Genomic DNA, 25,156 nt, shown 5'->3' with positions numbered 1-25,156 from the left:
TTGTACATAATGTGATCTTCGTATATAATCAAATATATAACAGAAATCTGCTCTGTGGATATTATATGTCAGTGTTCTCCTTGATGTTCCCTGCAGTGTCCCTTTGCTTGTCTGCCTTGCTTTCCCTTGTCTGTCAATGACCTAACCCTTTCCCCACCTTCCCTGTGGCTCTTTCTCTGCCACCCCTCCTTTTTTTGGTTGCACCGCTCCCTCCCTCCCTCCCTATGCTCCTCCTGCGGGAGCACTGACCCGAGCGAAGGTCGAAAGCGAGGCTTCGCTGCCATCAGCTCCCGGTTGCCGGCGGGTCGGAGGTTCGAGCCCCGGGGAGGGAAGAGAGCCGAAAACAAGGATAGCTCACCTTTAAACCCAGTGCCCTTCCTCGCCTGCCCACCTTTGCTCTCCAGACAGACATTCAGCGGGCAATCCTTTTTCTCTCTGTCTCCCCCTCCCTCTCCTAACCCCCACCTCCCTTCCCCTTCCCCCCAACCCATCTTCCCCTTTATTCTCCTTCTTCACCCCACCTCCCCCAACAATTGATGGATCGACTCCTGTGAAGAGCCGAAAAGGACAATCCTGGATTCTCGAGTCAACCACAACACACAAACACACTCAAAAAAACACAAACCGAGGTAATCTTTATGTGTGTGTGTGTAAAAGCAGAAACAGAAACCTTGCGCGTTAGAGGAAGAAAAGAAAACAGGAGAAGGAATGTGGAAGAGAGGAGGGAAAAGAGGGAGAGAAAGAAAGGAAAGGGAGGGAGAGAGAAAGGGAAGAGAGGGGAATAGAAGCAACCACAAAAGCCCGGGTCGGCGCTGCTGGGTTAGAGGTGCCTTGTCATTACAGCGCGGGAGAGAAACAGAATGGCTCGAACTGAACCTTCTATTTTCGAACGTTGTGTTGCCAAAAAAGCGAATGTATCGGATTTAATAGTTCTGAGAAATTGCAATGCTCTCGAGGTCTTGTTAGTGTCAGATAGAAACTCTCCCTGTTTAACCGGTGTGTTGGCGGGGGGGAGGGGTGTGGGGTAATGATTTCGCTTTTGCCTGGTTAATTTTTTTTAACACACACAAACACACAAGTCTTTTCATGGTTGCGATCTTTTTAAGCAACTGCGACGAAGGCCGGGCTCGTGTGTGTGTGTGCGTGTATTTTTTTTGCTCTTTCTCGTAACCTACCGCACAAAAGGCAAGATCAGGATCTCATGCAAAGTGCAATTACTGACCTCTTACACCTCTTTCCGCCGTTTGATTTCCACTCTCTTCCCTCTAACCCCATACACACTCATATATGCTCACTCGCTTTTTTAAAAAAATAAACAATTTCAGCATTGCTATTTAATTTCAGCAAAATTGCAGCCGAGTTCGGTGTTGATACAGGTAATTTGGCGCAGAAGGCTCAATTTGAACTATTGATCTTGATGTGAATACATATATATATTAAAAAAACAATTTTGTAACAATTTGCGAAGCTTTGGTTTCATGGATATTTGTAAACATCTTAAGAGGCCTAGATTTGTCACTTATAAGCGAAAGGGAAGGATTTCTTTTTGTTTTATAAAATTGGCCGAAGACCGAGAGTGATAAATTACAGGCACCTTGCATTAATAGGCCATGTATTTTGCATTTTGCAATTATCAGTAAAACACATAGGGAGAAAGGGGAAATATTTGAGCCTCTTAATACAGTTTAAGTAATGATGTTAAGAGGGGTATTGGATGGTTAACTGCTCTCGTGTCTTGTAGTATGTTGACTTAGATATTCGTGGAAAAAAAGAAAAATCTGAATGAGTGACGGCAGTGGAGTTAGCTGAGGGAATGAATGACGTTTGGAAGAGGGGATGATGTGGAGCAGTGGGAAGTGAGGGATCTCTCTCTTGCTACCAAGCGGGTGTCAGGGCCGGAGACCAGAGGCCAGGCAAAGGAAGCAGATCAGACTGGCTTTCTTAGCATCTCCTCGCCTGTTGGAGTTGAGGTCCAATAAGCCAGTGAGGTCTATATCATCCAAGCCCTGTGCTGGGTGTTTTAAGATAATATTAATGTTCAGACATTTATTTACATAAACTCGTGCTTTTTTGTTAAAAATATAGATTGGGGATGAACAGGTTTTACAGCATAGAATGATCTCTTTCATCCCAAGTTCATGAACTTGAGCCTGTTTCCTGATACGTCTGGGTGTAAATTTTGATACAGACAGTACCCGGCCGTGCTATTTTCAGCGGGAGTCGGCGTCAGATTCACTTGGTAGGGTTTAGAGTCTGGACAAATTGTATTTAGGAAAAATACATCATTTGCAATGAACAATTTTATTTCACCGTATTTCTGGGGGAAAAAAACTTTAAAGGGAAATGTTTCCAGATAATTTTGGAAATTATTGTAAACCTAATCTGGCAATCGCCTGTCCCACTCGCCAATTTACTTTTATTTAATCCCACTGTCACTCATACAATTTTACAAATTGTGTTTTTGTTTTCTTTCTAGGATTGCTCATTTTTAAGGAAAAATATTGCTCTCTTTGTAATTTAATTTGGTAACTGTTTTCCCGGTTGGAAGGCTGGACCCTTATAAGAACAATCGTCCCACGATGTGCTGCCTAACATCTACCGCAGGAAACTTGTAAATGGATTTTGTTGAGCGCGGGATGATGGCTCATGGAATTCCTTCGCAGGGAAAAATTACCATCACGGTGGACGAGTACAGCTCCAACCCGACTCAAGCTTTCACTCACTACAACATTAACCAGAGTCGCTTCCAGCCACCCCACGTGCATATGTAAGTAGATCTCACCACATCTGGTCGCGTAATCTTTCGGGTCTCTTTGGGTCTGTATTTCTATTAAAAACAGCACGCACCTACCCCGTATTGACAACGTAAATTATCACATTGCGTACTTATAATTAAACAAAAACAAAACTCGAAAGCCCCCCAACCACCACAATCCCTAGATTTGACATTTTTAAATGCTCTTCTGCAATCTCTACCTCCTTTAAGTCATTTAAAGTGCGCAGAGGACTGAACATCTAAACACTTCATAACAATCTATATTTTTGACTTCGAATCGACCAGTAAATTGTTACAGTAGGTTGGTAACCTGTTTGTCAATTTCCTGTCAAAAGCTGAGGGAATGGGCAAATACGTAGCCCTGAAGAGCTTAAATGTATCTCAGCCCACATCTTAATTTTGACTGACTGAATAAAACAGAAGATGGTTTCCATTATCCAGATATTTTGTTTAATGAGGCAGTGTTCCTTTTTTATCTCCCCACCCTCCCCTTTACTGGCCGAGGATCTGTAAGTGGTGGTTTGAAACTGTCACAAAATTTCAGGCAGCACTTACTATATTCTTAAACAGTTCCTGGCTTTTCTGTGCAGCATCTATTAAAGTTTGATTTGAAAGTTTTCATGGTGGAAACATCAAAGGCATGTCTGATTTCTTCATATTTATTTGACTGCGCTATTAAAAGAAAATGCAGTGTGCAGACCTCAGACAGTGTAGCTAGGGGACAGACGGGTGTTTGTAATTGTATTATGTGCAAGCTTGTACCTGACTTTTTATGGATTTTGCAGTTAGGAGCCTCTCTGTGTGAGAGGCAAACTGTTTTCTGGAATTCATTTCCTTCCTGTTCTTAGGAATATTTGTCAAGATAAATTCAAAATTCACTGCGTAGCACTTGAATAATTTACGGATCTGTAGAAAATCAAAAACAAACACGTTTATTTCACAGCTATTACCTATCAATATCTGACTCTACCTGATTGATTAGCGGTTGCCACTGTCTGGTTCTAAGAATGGTCTGACGAGGCAGCACGCTTGAGCAAAAGTAATATGTTTAGAAATCAGAACTGAAAAGTAAAATCATTTTAGAAGTGATTTTGTTGTTGCATTTTTAAACAGAGATTGCATGTCAGAAATGAGCTAAGATATATGTTCACAAAAATCGACTGCAAGTGTCAGACACGGGACTCACGATAGGACAATACATAAACACAGGCAGCACAATATTTAAGTGCAGTCTACGCAATGGGGCACTTATTTAAAATACAGGATACACAATGGGAGTAGTTCTTTTAGCAGCAGGTTGACACAGTGGGGAGTCTAAATGCATGATGTATAATACAGGCAGTATTCAAATGTAAGATTTGCAGGGGACCCAGGTTTGAATTGCTGGGTGCACAGTGGTAGAACTGTGACTTGATCTGTTATTGCAGATGCATAATCTCTGCTACCTGTAATTTGTCTAACCAGAATGATATTGGTGCAGGAAAGCACCCATTGATCTCATAGGAGTGCCACTCATTTGAGATGCACAATTTTTGAGAAACTACAGTGGGTGGCAGGATGAAACATCCTGCTGTTCTCTCATTAGGAGGAATTTCACCCATCTTAGTAAATAGGCAGCAAAGGTGTTGCTCGCAAGTGGAGAAAACTTGCGAATTTGAAGTAGGCAGTTCCAGAATGCTGTTGCATAAAGTGGATTATATGCAAATAAATCTGAATGGAGCAAAACTCATGCCAGTCTCTTTTCAATGCTGAGACAGTAATACATTATTCCGAGTAGCTGCTTTTAATCACTAATGTGACTGCTGATGGCATATCTCAAGATAATGTTGACTACACAACAGACCCTCAGAATATGTCAAAGATAATATTGAAATTCGTGCTACGTATTTCAAAAAAGTATATAGTGTTCTTGAGTGTTTCCAAGGCCATAGTACAATTCTTAAGAGTTCAGACAATGGTTATGAGCTGCTTGAACTTTGCCCCACAGTTTATGCAGTCATTTTAACCTCAGTTAAATGTCAAACGGGTAATTCAATCCAAGCAACTTGTTATCCATTGTAATGAGTGACATTACCAATGTACTTCATTCATTAAGCTGTTGCACTTTCATTTACCTATTGAAGTAATCGCATTGAAGTGCATTTAACTTTAAAGTTATGCTTTTGTTTAAATGTTAGGAAGTGTAATGAGTTTGGAGATTCTTGGATTTTCCATATAGACTGATCATATGCTTGCAACACTTGCATATGTCAGCCAAGAATAGGTTCAAATGTGATGTATCCCACAGTTGAATAGCTGTCATTACTGGCTTCCTAATCCACAAATATGGATATGCCGCAACAGTAGTCAGGCTGAGAGTGGTAACTGTAGCCCATTGAAGAATTATCACTTTGATGAGAGGTCAAGTTGGTGGTTCGGGAGAATTAGGAAACAAAATAACCAGCAAATGATAAATCATGTAGGTTCTGATTTTTCTTTGGGAATGACTGGGAGTAGGAATTGAGCCAGGTCATTTCCCAAGCAAAGAACACTTTACAATTTGGCTCCAGAATAGGGTTAAATGTTTAACTATGATTAAATAGGAATATTTGGATGAAACTGTTTTTGGAAAGGAGTTCTCTTGTGTGAAACAAGCTCATGCTAAAGGAGGAGACTTATCCAAAAACTGGCAATTGTATTGAAAAGGTACTCTCTCTCTTTGAAGAAGTACCTTTAGAAATAAAAATATAATTATTCTGTATTTCTAATTTAGGCAGTGGCAAGTTTGAACCAGCTATTCAAGCAACTAAAAACATTTAAAGAATTAATGGTCCCTTGTGCACAGCTCTCTTTAATATCAACTTAGCTAGATCTACTTCTCTGCCAATTCCCTGTAGCCCTGCAGTTTTTTTTTTCTTTTTAGATTCTTGTCCAATTCCCTTTCGAAGGCCATGATAGAAATTGCTTCCATCACCCTCCCAGGCAGAGCATTCCAAATCCTAACTACTCAGTACAGTTAAAAAAAGGTTTCCTCTCCTATCACCTGAACCTGGCCACCAATGGGAACAACTGTCCAGACCCCTGATGGTTATGACTGCTTGCTATCTAATTTTCTCTCAAGCTTCTCTTTTGTAAGGAGACAGCCCCTGTTGCTTCAATCTATTCAAGTAACTGAAGTACCCGTCCTGAAAGTACCCTCATAAATCACTTTTCCACCCTTTCTAATGGTTTCAGATCCTCCCTAAAGTATGCTGCCTAAAAATGGACATAAGATTTCAGTTGAGAATAAAGCAGTGACTTTTAAGGTTCAGCATAACTTCACTTGCTTTTGTTTTCTGCGCATCTATTTTCAAACCCCTGGCTCCTTTGTGCCTCATTAACTGCTTTCTTAAGCTGCCTTGCCACCTTCAGCAATTTGTGCGTTTATAGCCCCAGGTCCTTCTGCTCCCGTGCCCCATTTAGAATTGAATATTTTATATCGCCTTTCCTGGTTCTTATACCGTGGATTGGCACTGATTGTTAAACCGCCGTGTATGTAATGAGCTTGGTGTTCGGGCAAGACCTTTATACTCCATGGAGTGTCACTCTGTTGTCAAATCGGGCTTTGACTTTCAATTCAGGCACACTTTTACTGCAGCCAGTGCAAAGTGAGACCCTTGCTAAATCTGCCTTTATTTTCATGAGCATCAGATACAAAACTGATAAATTTACAACTTGTACCATATTACAGTGTGTGCCACAATGACTGAAAAGTCACATTAAAGTCGTATTCATGATTGTTAAATATTTATTTGTGATTTACAAGGTTATGGGAGAAGAGAGGGAGAAGTGGACGTTGAGAGCTGACACCTGTCCGATGGGCCAAATGGCCATCTTCCAAATCTTGCTACAAATGTGTTGATTAAAAATATCTTTATAAGGCCAGATCAAAAAATAAGATTCAGCACTGGTTAGGTTTTATGTTTAGAGTTTAGGATAAAATAAGGAAAGATGTGGATTTAGAAAATATCTTTGAAATGTTCACCGATCCTAAAGTGTTCTGTAACCATTGAAATTTGTTTGAATTGAAGTTCCTGTTGCAACTTAGGAAATGTATTATGATGTTTTGATATTCAGTTTGATTTATTTATTGTCACATGTATCTTGTTACAAAATGCTGGGAAAAGTGTGTGTAGTGTCACCACCCTTCACCATCTTAAACACAGAAAAATAAACCAAACCATAGAATATAAAGGCAGAAAACTGAAGAAATAAAGAGTGTACAGCTTTACAATCCTTGTTAAGTACCTCGTCATGGACCTTGGGCCTGGTGGCTAGGCATGAGTCCCCTTTGCTGTGCTGTTGCTGCTGGAATGAAAGTCGCCACTCTTTGATAATGCCCTCACAAGTCTGAGTCCTTGCTGGACCTAGCCAATACAAATGCCACCGACGCTGCTGGGTACTGCACCGGTCCAATCTCAATTCTGCTGCCACCATGAAACCGCTCGGGCTCACCTCGCTGATGGAGTCACTGCTTGATGCTACCAGGTCTTGTACTGGGCCCAAATCCTCCTCCGCTGCCGCCTCCGTAAGTCTTCGCCAGACGCAGACGTGGCCAGGAACCCAAAACCTGCCTCAGCAGCAACCAGGAGCCGGCGCTAGGGCTGCCCTGACAATATAGAAGCCACCAGGAACCCGACCTCGCCTCCAACGCTGCCACGAGTCCACGCTGCAGGGCCTCCTCACTGCTTCCGATGCTGATGCCATGACCCAGCTCTTTATCAAAAGGTAAGTAAACTAAAATAGAAGAGAGAAAACTAACACTTGAGGAGAAGAGAGGAGAAAAGAGAAAAGAAACAAAAAGAAAAGTGGATGGAGTGGACGAGCCTGTGCTCAGAAGCCCTACACCACCGCCATTTGACTAAGGAAACAGCTTAAATACCATACTGGTTTCTAAGTGTTCTGTTCAATTCTGTTTGTTTGTTCAGCATTCAAAGGCTTCAGGTTTGTAGCTCTTGTTTATCACGGCGGCAACTATACTTTGCTGTACTGATGTGTTAGTGTGCCCTGCAACAATGAAGTGTGAGTAATTCAAAAACCAATTAAATTGGTATTTGGAAAAGTATGAACTAAACAATGAATGTTAGCCTGGATCTATGAAAGATAAATAGTGTTTAGCTAATTTGATTGTGTTTTTTTGATTGAATAATGCAGAGTGTTGATGAAGTTAGTATGGTTGATACTGTGTGTATGGATTTTTAAAACTTGTTTGGACAAATTACCTGGTAATTGCCTTGCACCAAATCTAAGCATGATTATAGGGGCTTCGTCATGATATATTAGGAAGATTGTTAATCCTTTAGAGTGGAGAATAGATTAATGAGACTGGAATGGTAGCAGGGGTAAAGAACTTCACTTCTGTGTAAATTCTGGAGTAGTTGAGTTTTTTTCCTTAGACCAGACAAGATTTGATTGAAATGTTCCAAATCATGAAACACAGGTAGTTCTCCCATAACACACTGATTGCATTCTTGCGTGACCTTGCGCCACAGAAAATTGCATTGTAGGGAAATTGCTCCAGAAAATTGCTATACGTGCACAGCAGAATTTTTGCATTATCCACATAGCATCCACTATTCATTGCTCGTGTTACAGCCAATTTATGTTAACAAAACACGTGTTATTGCAGAACTACCTGTACAGTAAACATGAAACTGTTTCCAGTGGCAGGAAGAACTCAGATTTAAGGGGATTATCCAAAGAACCAGAATCAACAAGTCATACAGATATACCACATAGAAACAGACACCCGGTCCAACTTGTCCATGGTGACCAGATTCAAAATTAATCTAGTCCCATTTGTAAGTTTTGGCCCCTATCCCTCCAAACTCTTCCTGTTCATATACCCAACCAGATGCTCTTAAATATTGTAATTGTACCAGTCTCTACCACTTCTTTGGCAGTGTGTTCCATACACACGCCCTCTGCATGAAAATGTTGTCCCTTAGGTCACTTTTAAGTCTTTCTTCTCTCACCTTAAACCTAAACCTCTAGTTTTGGACTCCCCAACTCAGGGAAAATACCTTGATTCTTCACCTTATCAATGCCCTACCATGATTTTATAAACCTCAGCCTTAAACGCTCCAGGGAAAACAGCCCCAGCCTATTCAGCCTCTCCCTTTAGCGCAAACTCTCCAACCCTGGCAACATCCTTGTAAATCTTTTCTGATCCCTTTCAAGTTTCACAACATCTTTCCTATAGCAGGGAGACCAGGATTGCATGTGGTATTCCAAGAGACGCCTAACCTATGTCCTATGCAACTGCAACATGACCTCCTTACTCCTATACTCAATGCACTGACCAATAAAAGCAAGCATGCCAAATGCCTTCTTCACTATCCTGCTTACCTGCAACTCTACTTTCAAGGAACTGTACTTCAAAGACTCTTTGTTCAGCAATATCCCCAGGACCTTACCATTAATTATATAAGTCCTGCCCTGATTTGCCTTTCCAAAATGCAGCTCCTCACATTTACCCAAATTAGACGCCTTCTTCCACTCCTCGGCCAATTGGCCCATCTGATCAAGTTCCCATTGTACTCTGACGTAACCTCTTTGCTGTTCACTACACCTCCAGTGTTGGTGTCATCTGCAAACATTTTAACCATACTTCCTATGTTCGTATCTAATTCATTTATATAAATGACGAAAAGCTGAGGGTCCAGCACTGATCCTTGTAGCACATTTGCTGGCCACAGGCCTTTAGTCTGAAAAGCTACCCTCCACCACCACCCTCTATCTTCTACCTTTGAGCCAGTTCTGTATCCAAATGGCTAGTTCTCGCTGTATTCCATGTGATCTAACCTTGCAAACCAGTCTACCATGAGGAACCTTGTTGAATGCCTTACTGAATTTCATATAGATCATGTCCACTGCTCTGCCCTCATCAATCTGCTTTGTTACTTCTTCAAAAAACTCAATCAAGGTAGTGAGACCCAATTTCCCATGCACAATGCCATGTTGACTATGCCTAATCAGTCCTTGTTCTAAATACATGTAAATCCTGAACCTCAGAATTTCCTCCAACAACTTACCCACAACTGATGTTAGGCTCAACGATCTATAGTTCCCTGTCCAATCCTTATCACCTTTCTTAAATTGTGGCGTCACATTAGCCAACCTCCAGTCTTCTGGCACCTCGCCTGTGGTACAGATATGTTAGCAAGGAGACCAGCAATCACTTGCCTAGCTTTCAACAGTATTGTATGGTATCCCCAATCAGGTCCTAGGGATTTATCCACCTGTATGCATTTTAAGGCATCTAGCACCACCAGCTCCTTAACGTGGCCACTTTTCAAAATTTATTTCTCCATGTTCTCTACCTTCCATATCCTTCTCCACAATAAACTCTGATCCAAAATACTAGTTTAGTATCTTTTCCTATCTCCTCTGCTTCCACGCATAGGCAGCCTTTCTGATCTTAAAGGGGCCCTATTCTCTCCCTAGTTACTGTTTTGTCCTTAATGTATTTGTAGAATCCCTTTGGAGATTCTGCTTAACACTATTTGCCAAAGCTATCTCATACCCTCTTTTTGCCATCCTGATTTCCTCCTTAAGTGTATTCCTACTGACTTTATATTCTTCTAGGGATTCACTGGAGCCCAGATGTCTATACCCAACGTGTGCTTCCTTCTTAATCTTGACCAAAATATGACACGGGAAACAAATTGTAATCAATGGCTTGGAATGCAGCGTCCTAAAGGATGGTGGAAACAGATTCAGTAGCAACGTATGAAAAAAATTGGATAAATATTTGTATTTGGGCAGCTGTACAGAAGAATCGGCACAGAGTGAGAGGCCTCCTGTCCAGTATAATTCTAAGAAAACTAAACGCAGCGCATTTACAGTGAGGAAGTAATCACATTCTCATTCCATTGATCATCCAATGGACGGAAGCTCAGTGTCGATTCTTTGTTTGCATTAGCTGTCACTCTGGGTTCATATGGAGCTGGAATAATGCTGACAGTTTTTGCATGAGCAGCAACATGAGAACGCCGATAACAAACGCTAGTGTAAGATGCTGTCTTTAAATTTTTGTGATCAGAGATAATAGGAACTGCAGATGCTGGAGAATCTGAGATAATAAAGTGTGGAGCTGGATGAACACAGCAGGCCAAGCAGCATCTTAGGAGCACAAAAGCTGACGTTTCGCGCCTAGACCCTTCATCAGAAAAGGGGGATGGAGAGAGGATTCTGAAATGAATAGGGAGAGAGGGGAATGCGGACTGAAGATGGATAGAGGAGAGGATAGGTGGAGAGGAGAGTATGGGTGGGGAGGTAGGGAGGGGATAGGTCGGTCTGGGGAGCACGGACAGGTCAAGTGGGTGAGATTCCTGTTTCAATCTTACTGGGACCTGAATAACTGAAGCATAACCTTTCTACTTTTGTATCCAGTTCCCCTTGTGATAAATCCTAATGCTATTATTTTTCCTAATTACTTGCTGTACCTACCTAGTAACCTTTTGCAATTCGTGGACACCCAAATGCCTTTGCATCACTGAGCTCCGCCACCTCTTACCACTTAGAGAATCTGTCTCTCTTTTGTCGCCTCTACATAAATGGACAATTTCACAATTTCCCACATTGTATTTCATTCTCTCCAACTTTACCTATCTACACCTACTCTTTCTACTTCCTTTTACCCTATCCGTAGGGGAGGGGCTTAGATTAGTTCACACGTCGGTGCAACATCGGGGGCCGAAGTGCCTGTTCTGCGCTGTATTGTTCTATGTTCTATGTTCTGTATACCCGAAGAAAAGTTTAATAGTTGCAAAACGGCAAGTACTCATTTTCTCATTTGATTTGTTGAGTCCAGCAACAAGTTTACAAGCAAAGTTGAAGATCTGATAAAAGACAAGCAGCTGTCAGGACTTAATCAACTCGCAAGATGAGAGGACGACCCATTCAGCCCATTCTAGCTAAGCCTTTCAGAAATCCCCATCTCTGTGCAAGTACATTGCCTAAATTGTTCCTTCCATTATTTCCAAGGGTTTTCGCCTCCAGTAATCCATCTCGGAGTTAGCTCCACCCGCACGTCAACCACTCCCTGACCAGTCAAAAACAAATCGACTGTTGGCAGTCAGCCATCAAAGCCTTAGGGACTGCAATTCTATCTGCCTCTTCCTCCTGTCTTCTTTTTAAGACGTTCCTTAAAATCTATCTCTTTGATTAAACTTTAGTCCTAATGTTGGTTCAGTATCAATTACCCTCAGTTATCTTTGTTCATTTCATTGCAGGCACTATATAAATGGAAGTTGTTGCTGATATTATTCCTAACTTTGCTTTAAGTTGCTTTAAACCAGTGAGCCCCTCTTTTGCTCGACCCTCACAGTGTAGTTCAGAGTTATTTTCAGGATCTCTCTTTTCCATATCATTCACTATACGTGCTTAATTTCACTTTTGAAGAACCTTTTCTTTGAATTCAGTGATAAACCTTGTAAGGTTGTGGAGCTTGGTGAGAAAAGCTATGTAATAATGATGTTAAAAGTGCAGTGGGAGGATATAATCAAATCAGGAATAGAATGTGACTCATGAGCATGTTGAATGAGGAATTTTAAATACACTACTGATATTTTAATCCTTAAAGTTAATTTTATGTTAATATTTGGGCGAGTTTGGGTGAAAAGGATCACAAGAATTAAAAACAGCGATAGGTTATTTGCCCCCTCCAGGCTGCTCCAGAATCTTGTGTGTTTCAATAAAATCACCTCTCATTCTTCTTATCTCCAAAGGGTTTAGGCCCAACCTGCTCAATCTTCCTCATAAGACAACCCCTTCATTCAAAGAATCACTTGAGTGAATGATAAGGCAAAGTACTGTGAATGTTGGAGATCAGAAATTAAAAGCACAAAGTGCTGGAAAACTCAGCAAGTCTAGCAGCTAGTGTGTAGGGAGAAACAGTTAAAGTTTACAGTCCAATAACCAATCTTTGAAAACTAATATTGACCACTCGCTGTCATATCAGACTGTGCATTCCATATCCCAACAATCTTGCGACTGATAAATTGCCAAGTTCAGAAGGCCATTGTAAAGCACAGACAGGCAGAGAACTAACTGCTGCCCTTCTAGGTGAACTGTTAAATGAAGCATTTCTCTGTCTACTATATTAAGCGAGGTGCTTATTTTTTCAAGCATTTATGTCATAGTTTAACTAGCAGAATTGTTCGTGTTTGACAGTGCAATGTATTAGACACCGCTGAACTTTCACCTCTAGAATTAAACTAAAACTTAACGTCCCCCCCCCTTCCCCCATTAAGGTGAAAATCATAGTGTATCAATAGGGCACTGGTTATGCTACTAGACTAGTAATCCAGACTTCTTGATTCTATCAAGTTAGTTCCAATCTCACCAAGGAATTTTGAGTGTTCAAATTTGCTTTTGGCAATTCTGAGGCTAAAGCTATCAGAGAGTGCTTCTGGATTGTTATAGAAGCCCAGCTCATTCACTGATGTTCTTTAAGGATGAAAATCTTGCTTCCTTCATCTGATCCGACATGTTTGTAATTCCAGACCCACCATCTACATGGTTCACAATTAACTGCTATTCAGGGCAATGTGAAATAGGCACTAGATTTCAGCCTTACTAGTGGGGACGACATCTCGAACACAATTCAGATTAGTTGGTCATTTGGCTTAAACATATCCTGCTGTAGTCATTTGTGCATTGACTACATCTAGCTTTGTTAGTTTCAGGACAGTCCTGGCTGGCCTCCACATCCTTTGTAAACTTGAGGTTGCTCAAAGCTCTACTGTTGTTACTCAAACTTGCTGCAAGTCCCATTCACTCATTATTCCCTGACCGACACTGCTTTCGGTTAACTAATGCCTTGAGTTAAAATTCTCATCAGTGGTTTTTCAGATGGATAGAGCAGGGACAGGAATGGTTGTTGCAGGTTCCAGGATTTAGATGTTACTGTAAGAACAGAGAAAATGGTAAAAGGGGCGGAGGTGTGGCATTGTTGGGCAAGGACAGTATTATAGTTGCAGAAAGGATGTTTGGGGACTCGTCAACTGAGGTAGTATGGGCTGAGGTTAGAAACAGGAAAGGAGAGGTCACCCTGTTGGGAGTTTTCTATAGGCCTCCAAATAGGTCCAGAGATGTAGAGGAAAGGAAACAAAGATGATTCTCGATAGGAATGAGAGAGACAGGGTAGTTGTCATGGGGGACTTCAACTTTCCAGATATTGACTGGGAACACTATAGTTCGAGTACTGTAGATGGATCAGTTTTTGTCCAGTGTGTGCAGGAGGGCTTCCTGACACAGTATGTAGATAGGCCAACAAGGGGCGAAGCCACATTAGATTTGGCACTGGGTAATGAGCCCGGCCAGGTGTTAGATTTGGAAATAGGTGAGCACTTTGGTGATAGCGATCACAATTCTGTTATGTTTACTTTAGTGATGGAAAGGGATAGGTGTATACCACTGGGCAAGAGTTATAGCTGGGGGAAAGGCAATTACGATGAGATTAGGCAAGATTTAGGGAGCATAGAATGGGGGAGGAAACTGCAGGGGAATGGGCACATTAGAAATGTGGAGCTTATTCAAAGAAAAGCTCCTGTGTGTCCTAGGTAAATATGTACCTGTCAGGCAGGGAGGAAGCTGTAGAGTGCGGGAGCCGTGATTTACGAAGGAGGTGGAATCTCTGGTCAAGAGGAAGAAGAAGGCTTATGTTAGGATGAGATGTGAAGGCTCAGTTAGGGCACTTGAGGGCTACGAGGTAGCCAGGAAAGACCTAAAGAGAGAGCTCAGAAGAGCCAGGAGGAGACATGAGAAGTTGTTGGCGGATAGGATCAGGGTAAACCCTAAGGCTTTCTATAGGTATTTAAGGAATAAAAGAATGACGAAAGTAAGATTAGGCCCAATCAAGGATAGTAGTGGTAAGTTGTGTGTGGAGTCAGATGAGATAGGGGAAGCGCTAAATGAATATTTTTCAACAGCATTCACTCTAGAAAACGACAATGTTGTCGAGGAGAATACTGAGATACAGGCTACTAGACTAGGTGGGATTGAGGCTCACAAGGAAGAGGTATTAGAAATCCTTCAGAAGGTGAAGATAGATAAGTCCCCTGGGCCGGATGGGATTTATCCTCGGATCCTCTGGGAAGCCAGGGAGGAGATTGCCGAGCCTTTGGCATTGATCTTTAACTCGTCATTGTCTACAGGAATAGTGCCAGATGATTGGAGGATAGCAAATGTGGTTCCTCTGTTCAAGAAGGGGAGTAGAGACAACCCTGGTAATTATAGACCAGTGAGCCTTACCTCAGTTGTTGGTAAAGTGTTGGAAAAGGTTATAAGGGATAGGATTTATAATCATCTCGAAAAGAATAAATTGATTAGGGATAGTCAGCACGGATTTGTGAAGGGAAGGCCGTGCCTCACAAGCCTTATTGAGTTCTCTGAGAAGGTGACCAAACAGGTAGATGAGAGTAAACCGGTTGATGTGGTGTATATGGATTTCAGCAAGGCGTTCAATAAGGTTCCCCACAATAGGTTATTGTACAAAATGCGGAGGAATGGAATTGTGGGAGATATAGCAGTTTGGATCGGAAATTGGCTTGCTGAAACAAGACAGAGGGTGGTAGTTGATGGGAAATGTTCATCCTGGAGACCAGCTACTAGTGGTGTACCGCAAGGGTCGGTGTTGGGTCCACTGCTGTTTGTCATTTTTATAAATGACCTGGAAGAGGGCGTAGAAGGATGGGTTAGTAAGTTTGCAGACGACCCTAAGGTCGGTGGAGTTGTGGATAGTGACGAAGGATGCTGTAGGTTGCAGAGAGACATAGATAAGCTGCAGAGCTGGGCTGAGAGGTGGCAAATGGAGTTTAATGCAGTCAAGTGTGAGGTGATGCATTCGGTAGGAGTAACCGGAGGGCAAAGTACAGGGCTAATGGTAAGATTCTTAGCAGTGTAGATGAGCAGAGAGATCTCGGTGTCCATGTACACAGATCCTTGAAAGTTGCCACCCAGGTTGACAGGGCTGTTAAGAAGGCACAGAGTGTTTTAGCTTTTATTAATAGAGGGATTGAGTTCCGGAACGAAGAGGTTATGGTGAAGCTGTACAAAACTCTGGTGCGGCCGCACTTGGAGTATTGTGTACAGTTCTGGTCACCGCATTATAAGAAGGATGTGGAAGCTTTGGAAAGGGTGCAGAGGAGATTTACTAGGATGTTGCCTGGTGTGGAGGGAAGGTCTTACGAGGAAAGGTTGAGGGACTTGAGGCTGCTTTCATTAGAGAGAAGAAGGTTGAGAGGTGACTTAATTGAAACATATAAAATAATCAGAGGATTAGATAGGGTGGATAGGGAGAGCCTTTTTCCTAGGATGGTGACGGCGAGCACGAGGGGGCAGAGCTTTAAATTGAGGGGTGAAAGATATAGGACAGGTGTCAGAGGTAGTTTCTTTACTCAGAGAGTAGTAAGGGAATGGAACGCTTTGCCTGCAACGGTAGTAGATTCGCCAACTTTAGGTACATTTAAGTCATCATGGGACTAGCATATGGACGTACATGGAATAGTGTAGGTTAGATGGGCTTGAGATGGGTATGACAGGTCGGCACAACAATGAGGGCTGAAAGGCCTGTACTGTGCTGTCATGTTCTATATATCCCTTCATGCCTCTCGCTGACCCCTTTATCTCTGTATGCTTCTTCAGCTCCATAACATTCCAAGGAATTAATGCTGTTCTAATACCATCCACTTGAACATCCCTGATTTGAATAATCGGTGGCTGTGAAATTCCTTTCCTAAACCTACCTGCTGCTTTACCACTCTTTCATTTTTTTAACACAATCCTTAAAACCTCCCTTCTTGACCAAGCTTTCAGTCCTCTGCTATATTGTTGCCCTGACAGACTTGGTGCCAAATTTGATTTGTTGACACTCATGTGAGGCGCCTTGGGATGTTCTCTTACATCCGAGGCACTTTCAAAATATAGCTTTTTGTAAATGCAGAAAATGAGCTCCTACATTTTCCTACGTTATAGTGACTGCATTTCAGAAGTAAGCCATTGTCTGTAAAGCCAGTCAGAAGGTCGAGGGAACATGGAAGGTTGGCTCATTCTTTCATGTAATTTGGTCCAACTGCTATTAACATCCTGACTGATCCGCTTTCAAGGGAAGCTCTCCACCCTTACTTGGTTATTTCCCATTGCTGTTTCTCTAGCTGAGAGAAACGCTTGAAAGTTTTAGGCAGCATAGTTTAACATTTCCTTTGCTGCTCCTAATGTATTAGTTGTTTTGAGAACTCTGGCACTTTTGCACTTAACAGGCATTTTCTTATGCCTGTGCAGCCCAGTTAGCTCGTGTGTTATTTCAGTATCTGTTACTGTTTTAATTTTATGTAGATAGCAAAATGCCATCTAATGCAGCAAAACTGTGTGCCATCCATAGGCCTTGTTTCAGCATCTAAATACCATGATTATTGTAATAGGATTTTCATTGTGGCCAGTTTTAGCAAACCCCTAAGATAGTTCAGTACACCAATCTAATCAGTGTAATTCCTTTCTAACCAAACGGTACATTGATGTATGGCTTTGTTGAAGTAATATCAACGTTTTGTTTTGTTGCGATGAAAGGTCTTCTGCTTTAAAATATATATAGTTTAGGACCATGGATGAAATTTCATAATTTTTACTCTGTCACTTCTGCAGCTCCTTTGTTGTTGTGTTACATGACCGTATTTGTGTTAAGGAAATTTTGGGCAGTCATGTGATAGAAATCAAGTACTCTAATATCTCTAACAAAAAGAACCTGCACATTTCCTTTGTCCCACTGGTTACCTCACTGGTTACAGTGCACAGTGATGGAACATATGAAACCAGCGAGCAAGGGAACAGGTAGCCCTTAAGCATGTATCTCAATGTTTGCCAAGAGTACTTCAAACTCAATAACCTCTGTCTTAGAATGAGGTTGTTTTCAGATCTGTTGAAATGTAGGCAAACTCCAAAACCATATTGTACCACTAACTTGCTGCAAATAAGGCTAATGACCAGTTCTGGCTCTTTGGTTGGGGAGAAGCATTCTGGCCAGGACTTACTGCCTTCTTTACTTTTCCAATTGATTTTTAACACCCAACTAATGTTTATATTTCTTACGATCTTATAAGCGGAAAAGAACTTGCATTTAACCCTAACCCTATCAGACCCTTCAGCACTTTGAAACCAATGAAGTACTTTTCAAAGTAAAATCACCACTGTAGTTTTGAAAACACAAGAGCCAATTTGTGACAGTGTGCTCCCTCAAAAAGCAGTGTAATAATCAGCAGATGATCTGTTTTAGTGATGCTAGTTAGGGAATATGCATTGGTCAGGATAAAGGAAGGGATCTCCCCAGCTCTTTTTCAAAACAGACCTTGTACACTCAGCTGAGAGGGTAGACAGTGCTTTGCATTAATGCTGTAGTGGTGCTTCAAGAAAGCAATTCTCCCACAGTCTTTCACTGGGTGTATGAGCTTAGATTTTATGCTCGAACATCTAGAGTAGGTCTTAATTGTGCACAGCTACTGAAGCAGAGGCAAGAAGTTAGAACTGAAAGATCAGCAAATCCCTTGGGCTTGAGAAGGACTAAAACTGAGAGGAGAAAGGGAACACAAGTTGCAATGAATCAGAAATTTTCACCTTTTTGTGCAAGCGAGTCAAATGCAAACTGTTTTGATCTGTTGATTTTTAGAGCTAATTTAACCCAGATTGGATGGAAGCTCTTCAAGAATATGAGAACTTCCATTGATCTGAGGCTCACTGTATAAATAGTTTTATACCCTCCCACAGTCTTTTTACTTCCCAGTTTGAGGGAACTGCATGGAACTGATCAGTGTCCAGCAGCTTTAAGTTGCCAGTGTCTCATTAAAACCCACTGAGGTATGGCAGTGGGAAACTGCAGGGCACTAATTGCTATTGAGTTCCTTGATTGCCGACTTCTGGTTCACCTCACCAGCCTGCTGCTGCTGTTGTTGCTGAGTGATTTCTCTACACAGCAGTGCATTGTGCTCCATAAAGTACACGGATTTGACAGGATATGGTTCTGCTCTATAACAGTCACATGATGTCTGCTCAGAGCGCCCGTAAAAAGACGTCTGAGAAAAAATGCACTCCAGAGAATCTAAAATCATTTTGTTCACCTCCTACTTCTATGGTGATTTTAGAAGAGTTTTATTTTGCAGGAGTTCTGGTTGGTTGCAGTGTAATGTTTACAGAATTCTAGCTGACATTTTTAGGGAGAGTGTAATGAATTAAGACTTGTTTCTTTATCCTCAGAGGATTGAAGTTGCTTTCTAGCAAATGTGCAACATATTTCTCTCAATATTGCATTTAGTTGTTGAGGATACACACTTACAGAGAAGTACCTCTAAAAACACATATTTCAACTATTGCATGTGCTTAAAACAGGTATGCCCCTATAATAAAGAAAGCTTAAAGATATTAACGCTAGTTTTATTGAAACAGTTGCTGTGCAATGAAGTGCTAGAATCCTGGTGTTTAGATTAAAGATGTTCTCCTTTCAATGAGTCTCGGAATTACTGAGTTGTTATGGTGTGGTAGCAGGCCATTCAGTCAATTTTGTCTGCATGGTTTCTATTACTTGACAATCTCCTGCCTTTTCTCTGCACACCATCTCTATCCAAATAATCATCCCTTTTGAATACTTCAGTTGAATCTGCTATGTCCCCATTTCCATGCAGTGCATTGCATACCGTAACTACTCAGTACGTGAAAGAAGTTTTTGCTGTTGCCTTGCTTGCTTCATTTGCACTCAATTTAAAATCTGTGAGCTCTCATTCTTGTTTTTTTTTAAACGAGCAGGGATGGCTTCGCCTTATCTACTCTGCCCACCACACATGATATTGAAAACTGTGATGGAATCGTCTCTCAGGAGAAACAGTCGCAACATCTTCAATGTGCTCCTGAGATGCTGCTTGGCCTGCTGTGTTCATCCAGCCTCACATTTTATTATCTTGCAACATCTTCAGTCTTTCCTTAGGACTGAAGCTTTTCATTCCAGGAAACATTTTGTAAATCACTTTTGCAGCCTCTCTGATGAATTCATGTCACTCCTATAGTGTGGCACCCACAAAGCTCCAACTGAAGTTGAATAAGTGTCTTGTACAAGTTCAACGCCACTTCCTTTCTCTTACACTCTACGTCCTTATTAATAAAACCAAGAACACTGTGTTTTACTAAGAGCTAGTAAGAACTGCAGATGCTGGAGTCTGATATAACACAGTGTGGATTTGGATGAACACAACAGGCCAAGCAGCATCCGAAGAGCAGGAAAGTTGATGTTTCAAGTCGGGACCCTTCTTCAGACCCAACCAGGAACATCAACTTTCCTGCTGTTCTGATGCTGCCTGGCCTGCTTTACTAACTGCTGTTTCCACCTGTCTTGACATCTTCTCATTATTAACTGATCTCTCCACCTATTTTGTCACTTTCAATGATCTGTGCATGTAAACACCCAGGCTCCTCTGCCCCTGCACCTCCTTTAGAATTGTACCCTCTAGTTTATATTGTCTTTCAGTGCTCTTCCAAAATGATTAAGTTCTAAAATCATTATGACACTGTTTTGAATGCTGGCCAATTTGACACATTGTTTTTAAGCTGGGAGGACTGTTTGAGGCATGTTACAATGACCTGTCAAGTGACTCGTAAGCATCCAGTGTTTATGTTTGTGTTTCAAAGAGAAGGCACCATCTTTTCAACATTTTAAAATCAATTAATAACCGGCAGATATTTTATTTCAACAGATCTGAATTGAAAGTTTGTACCCATTTTCGGTCAGTTCCAACAGACTCTGATTTTGAGTTCCCAGTTCTGTTTTTATATTGAGCAGTGCTAGGGATATGGGTGGTGTTGGTGACTTCAGCATTTCTTACCTCGTTACCATGGTACTGAGTCTTCTTGGACCATTGATGTAACAGAGAGGCTTGGCTGGCCGCTTCAAAGGGCAGTTAAGAGCCAACCATGTTGGAGTGACTTTCTCCATGTATTCTTTCACAAGATGTATGGGTATTGCTGGTTCAGTCAGCATTTGTTTTTCACTCCTAACTGGTGATCTTTACTGTGTTTCGTGAATGCAAATCTGTGATACTATGCAATAGCTTTCTCATTTGCACAGTTTAAGATGATTGGATCTTTACTTAGTCGGTGGACACGACACTCCATTGTTTGTGCCTTTCCACAAGAACATAAGGGTAACATACTGATGCCCCAGTGGTGAAGAGATAACACAGTGTAGAGCTGGAGGCACACAGCAGGCCAGGCAGCATCAGAGCATCTTCTGAAGAAGGGCCCTGATCCGAAACATCAACTTTGGTACTCCTATGATGCTGCCTGTCCTGCTGTGTTCCTCCAGCTCCACGCTGTGTTATTTCTGACTCCAACATCTACAGTTCTTACTATCTCCCAGCAGTGAAGGTCGGCTATGCCAGGGCACTAGCTGGCCTTTAACCTGCCCAGTCTTGCTGCGATAGTTCAAAGTGCATGATTTGCTCAGGGATTTTGTCAGTGATGTTCCATGCTTCCCATTGCATGATCTAAAGGATGTCTGAAGGTGGATCTTGCTCCAAAAGGTCCTTTTATGTGGGGCATCAAGATGCAAAGCAAGCAGTAGGTGGATTGAACATGTCATTGTGGTGTGGGCAAGTGAGTTGCAGCGTGGTAGTTTTGCCTAACCTGAGGGCTTTCATAAGTTGGTGCATGTGTTGATGTAGTGTTGTTTCAGAGTACAAGAAGTCAGGGTATTGAGTAGAGGATTCCAGTTATGATGCAAATTGTTGCATTCAATTGAGTGTCAAGGAAATATGTGTGATAACCTTTGCAAGGCAAGTGCATTGTGCTTTTATGTGGAGTAGGATAGGTCAGCGAAGTGGTTTGGCAATAACAAGTATGTGCAGAAAATTTGTCACTCATTTGTTAGTGGGTTTGACCTTTGCTGTTTTCTTCAGAAGTTTCCAAAAGGACAAAGTCGAGTCAAGAGTCACTTCCAAATATGTTGCATTGGGATTGTGTTCTAGTCTCTGACCTGGCGTGTCAATGTTTAATTCTTTTTTGGCACTGACATTGTAGAGATGACTATTGTAGATTGTATATATTGGTCGAGAGGGAATCAGTGTGAGACACTGTAGCCTGCAAACTTTGTAACACCTTCCTTGGGGGTCTGGGCAAGGGTGCAGTAGAACGGTGCAGAAGAACAGAAGTCAGTGGCACAGACCTGCACCAGCCTTCATCAACATAGTGCTAAGCTGCTGCCTTGAACTGCTAGCACCATTGGAAGTATCATGGAGCTCAAATCAAATAAGGATTTTGGATTTTTAATTCTTTTTAACTTACCCTGTTTTTCTAATCAACCTGTTCAGATATATTATTACATAACTGTAGAGCAGGTTTGACTCGAACCCGAACCTCCTGGTTTAAGGATAGGGACATGGCTACTGCTCGACAGGGGGGGCCTAGCATGTTGCTTTTTTTTATATCAACCTGTTCAAAGATATTATTATGCACCTCTGGTGCAGGTAGGACTTGAACCTAGACCTCCCGGTTCATAGGATCATAGAATCCTCACATTGCAGAAAGAAGCAAGTCAGCACATTGAATCACTACTGACCTCCGAAGAGCATCCCAGCTGGACCCAGACCCTACCCTATCCCCATAACCCCACACTTACCATGGCAAACCCACTTAGCTGGCACATCCCTGGACACGATGGGTGATTCAGCATGGCCAATCCACCTTGCCTGCACACCTTTGGGCTGTGGGAGGAAACCTGAACACCTGGAGGAAACCCACACAGACACAGGGAGAACGTGCAAACTCCACACAGACAGTCGCCCGAGGGCGGAATTGGACCGGGGTGCCTGTGAAGCATAAACACAGAAATAGTCTAATTGTAAAAAACAAAAGAACCGCTGGAAGAGCTGATCAGGTTTGGCACCATCTGTGGAGTGAAATCAGAGTTAATGTTTCGGGTTGAGTGACCCTTCCTGAGAATAGTCCGGTTGAGCTGTGCAGCCTCTTTCTGAGCAGTGGGCTTACTGTAAGTTGCAGTGTGGAAGAGGCCATTTAGCCAATTTGCCCTGAGCAGATACTAACTCTTTAACTGAAACTATTTACACTTAATCCTGTTTCCCTACATTTATTGGTAACCTTTCGTATTTTTGTTCTTCCAATATATACCATTTGCTTTTAATTCATGATGTAAACTAAATTATCAATTCATTCAGGAGTTTTGCCTGCCATTATGCTTTTTGAAAATTCCTTCATTCTGTCCCCCAAAATATGATGGAAGATCTTTGTGTGAAAACAGAAAGTACTGCTTCACATAAAAGGTGATGGAAATTAGGAACTTCTATTCCAAAAAGGCTGTGGAGTGAAATTTTCAGGACTGAATTTTTTGCTGTTGCAGAATATAGGAAGCTATTTTACCCGTGGACTCTATTCCGTCATGTGGCTTGTTTATGGTTCATTGGTGTCATATTTTCATTTACCTAAGTTTACCCTAGGGCAAGCAAAAGTCTAAAAATTTCAGTTTTGGAATTTTCTGTAGAACACCGCCCACCCAAACCAATCCCCATCTCCACCCCACCCCAGCCTCTGTAGCTTTTTGTCAGAGAGTCCCACATTTCCACATTAACTGTGGGACTAAAGGCTACATGACATCATCCTGAATGGCCTAACTCTAATTTTAAAGTGACATGTCCTTGTTCTGGGAACCCTACCTGCGCAGAAGGGATTTTCTCATTCTACCCTAAAGGTAACGTTACCAAGGTATTTGCAACGAAAAAGATGTATAGAGTCAGTAATGAAATCAGCCATCGTTTAATTGGATGCTGCAATTTGTTTGAGGGACTGAATGGCCTTCTCCTACTCTGCTAATGCAGTGAGACCTCTGACAAATTCCTTTATTACTTTGGTATCACCAACAAGAGTTAATATTAATTCTTATTTTTGTCCTCAGTTCCTGATTTAATTTTAAAGTGATAAGAGTGAAATCCTACGCGTTGCCAACCTACACATTGTTTTTGATAATTTCATTGTCCATATAATGAGGAGGAAATATATACATTTGAATATGCTGAAGACAGATCTTGGAGACTTCTCTGAGAACAGGGCTGGAAACAGAGATTGGGGTTTTCTTCTAGGTTTCCACAAATCCCTAGACGGGAATGTCACTTTTTGTCATTTTCTCGATATCACCTTGTTAATTAGCAATTCAAATTGATGGGCCCTTTCTGTAGAGCATGTGGAATCCCCTTGACAGGGTGGCCTTTTGCTGTGCCTGCCCCCAGGAATCTAGGTGATGCTAAGTCCCCTCGTCCAGGTGATTATTTCTTGGCCTTGCAGTCTGATATCTTTAATCTCTGCCACCCTCTGATATTATCTGCACTTAGCTACTTCGGGTATCTTTGAACATCCCTGACTTCAATTGCTCCATCATTGGCGGCCATGTCTTCAGCTGTCCAGGCTCCAGACTCTGGATTCCCTCCTTACACCTTTGTCAACCTCCAAACTTTACATTTTCCTTCTTTAAGACCTTCCTTCAAATCTGGATCTTTGACTAAGCTTTTGGTCATCTGATCTAAAACATCCTTTTGTGATGTGATGCCAAAATCTGCTTGATAATGCTCTTGTGAAATGCCTTAGGAAGTCTGATTGTGCTAAAGGCACTACACAATGCATATTGTTGCTATTTCCACCCTATTGGCATTCCTACTTTTTCTGCTTTGTGGCATCCGCCTTCTCCAAGTTGGTGATCCTGAATGGAGGCAGGACTGGGATATCGCTCATGATTCCCACTGGCCCTTGCTCTGATGCTGTCAATGGGCTTCCTGTTTCCAATCTTGCAGTTTTACTTCCAAACAGACCTTGTGTATGAGTAGCTGGCTTATGACGCAACTATAGCCTTTAAGGTGAGATGTTAAACCGCAGTGGAGTCTTCCCTCTTAGGTGATTGTGAAAAATGCCAGAGCTGTATTACAAAGAAAAGCAGGGGAGCTTTCCCTGGTATTCTGGATTGATACCAGAGTTTCTTTACTGAATGGTGTTTGTTGTAAGTTCAGCTGACCTTGCAATTTATGTCAATCCAGCAAGAAATAATTTTGCAAAAACTCCTTCAGAGCTTGTGATTACTTGTTATTAAGTAGAAGTTGACCTAGTTAATCAGACAGTGAGCAAATAGGGTTATAAACCTTGACAAATTTTGATGTGTTCAGCTTGCTTTAGGCACTGAACTATTCCTTCAACACCTAAGCAGATTTGCTCCTGTACAATATGTGGAATGGATCCTGGTGCAGAACAAAATTCATGAGTCTGATTAATACTGAGAATGCTACTTCAGAGAACCTCAAAGGAAGAAGAATTTGGTTTTGAATCCAT

At 41.8% G+C, this 25,156-nt stretch overlaps 1 protein-coding gene across 7 annotated transcripts in view; it reads left to right on the top strand.

Moving 5' to 3' along the window:
- The first annotated feature begins 254 nt into the window (after positions 1-254).
- mpped2a (metallophosphoesterase domain containing 2a) overlaps positions 255-25,156 on the top strand; it is a 206,388-nt gene continuing 181,486 nt past the window's right edge. For 6 of the 7 annotated variants that reach the window (XM_059652114.1, XM_048545582.2, XM_048545583.2 and 3 more), the window contains exons 1-2: positions 255-629; positions 2,477-2,767. In XM_059652114.1, coding sequence (XP_059508097.1) covers positions 2,616-2,767 — 152 coding nt within the window. In that variant the 5' untranslated portion in view covers positions 255-629; positions 2,477-2,615. The remainder of the gene's footprint in view (positions 630-2,476; positions 2,768-25,156) is intronic. The other variant, XM_048545581.2, reaches the window with a different exon arrangement.

Source organism: Stegostoma tigrinum, chromosome 17, assembly GCF_030684315.1.
Source record: "Stegostoma tigrinum isolate sSteTig4 chromosome 17, sSteTig4.hap1, whole genome shotgun sequence".
NCBI classification, from domain to species: Eukaryota; Metazoa; Chordata; class Chondrichthyes; order Orectolobiformes; family Stegostomatidae; genus Stegostoma; species Stegostoma tigrinum.
The sequence above is the reverse complement of the archived record's forward strand: the minus strand, read 5'-3'. Positions and strand labels throughout refer to the sequence as shown.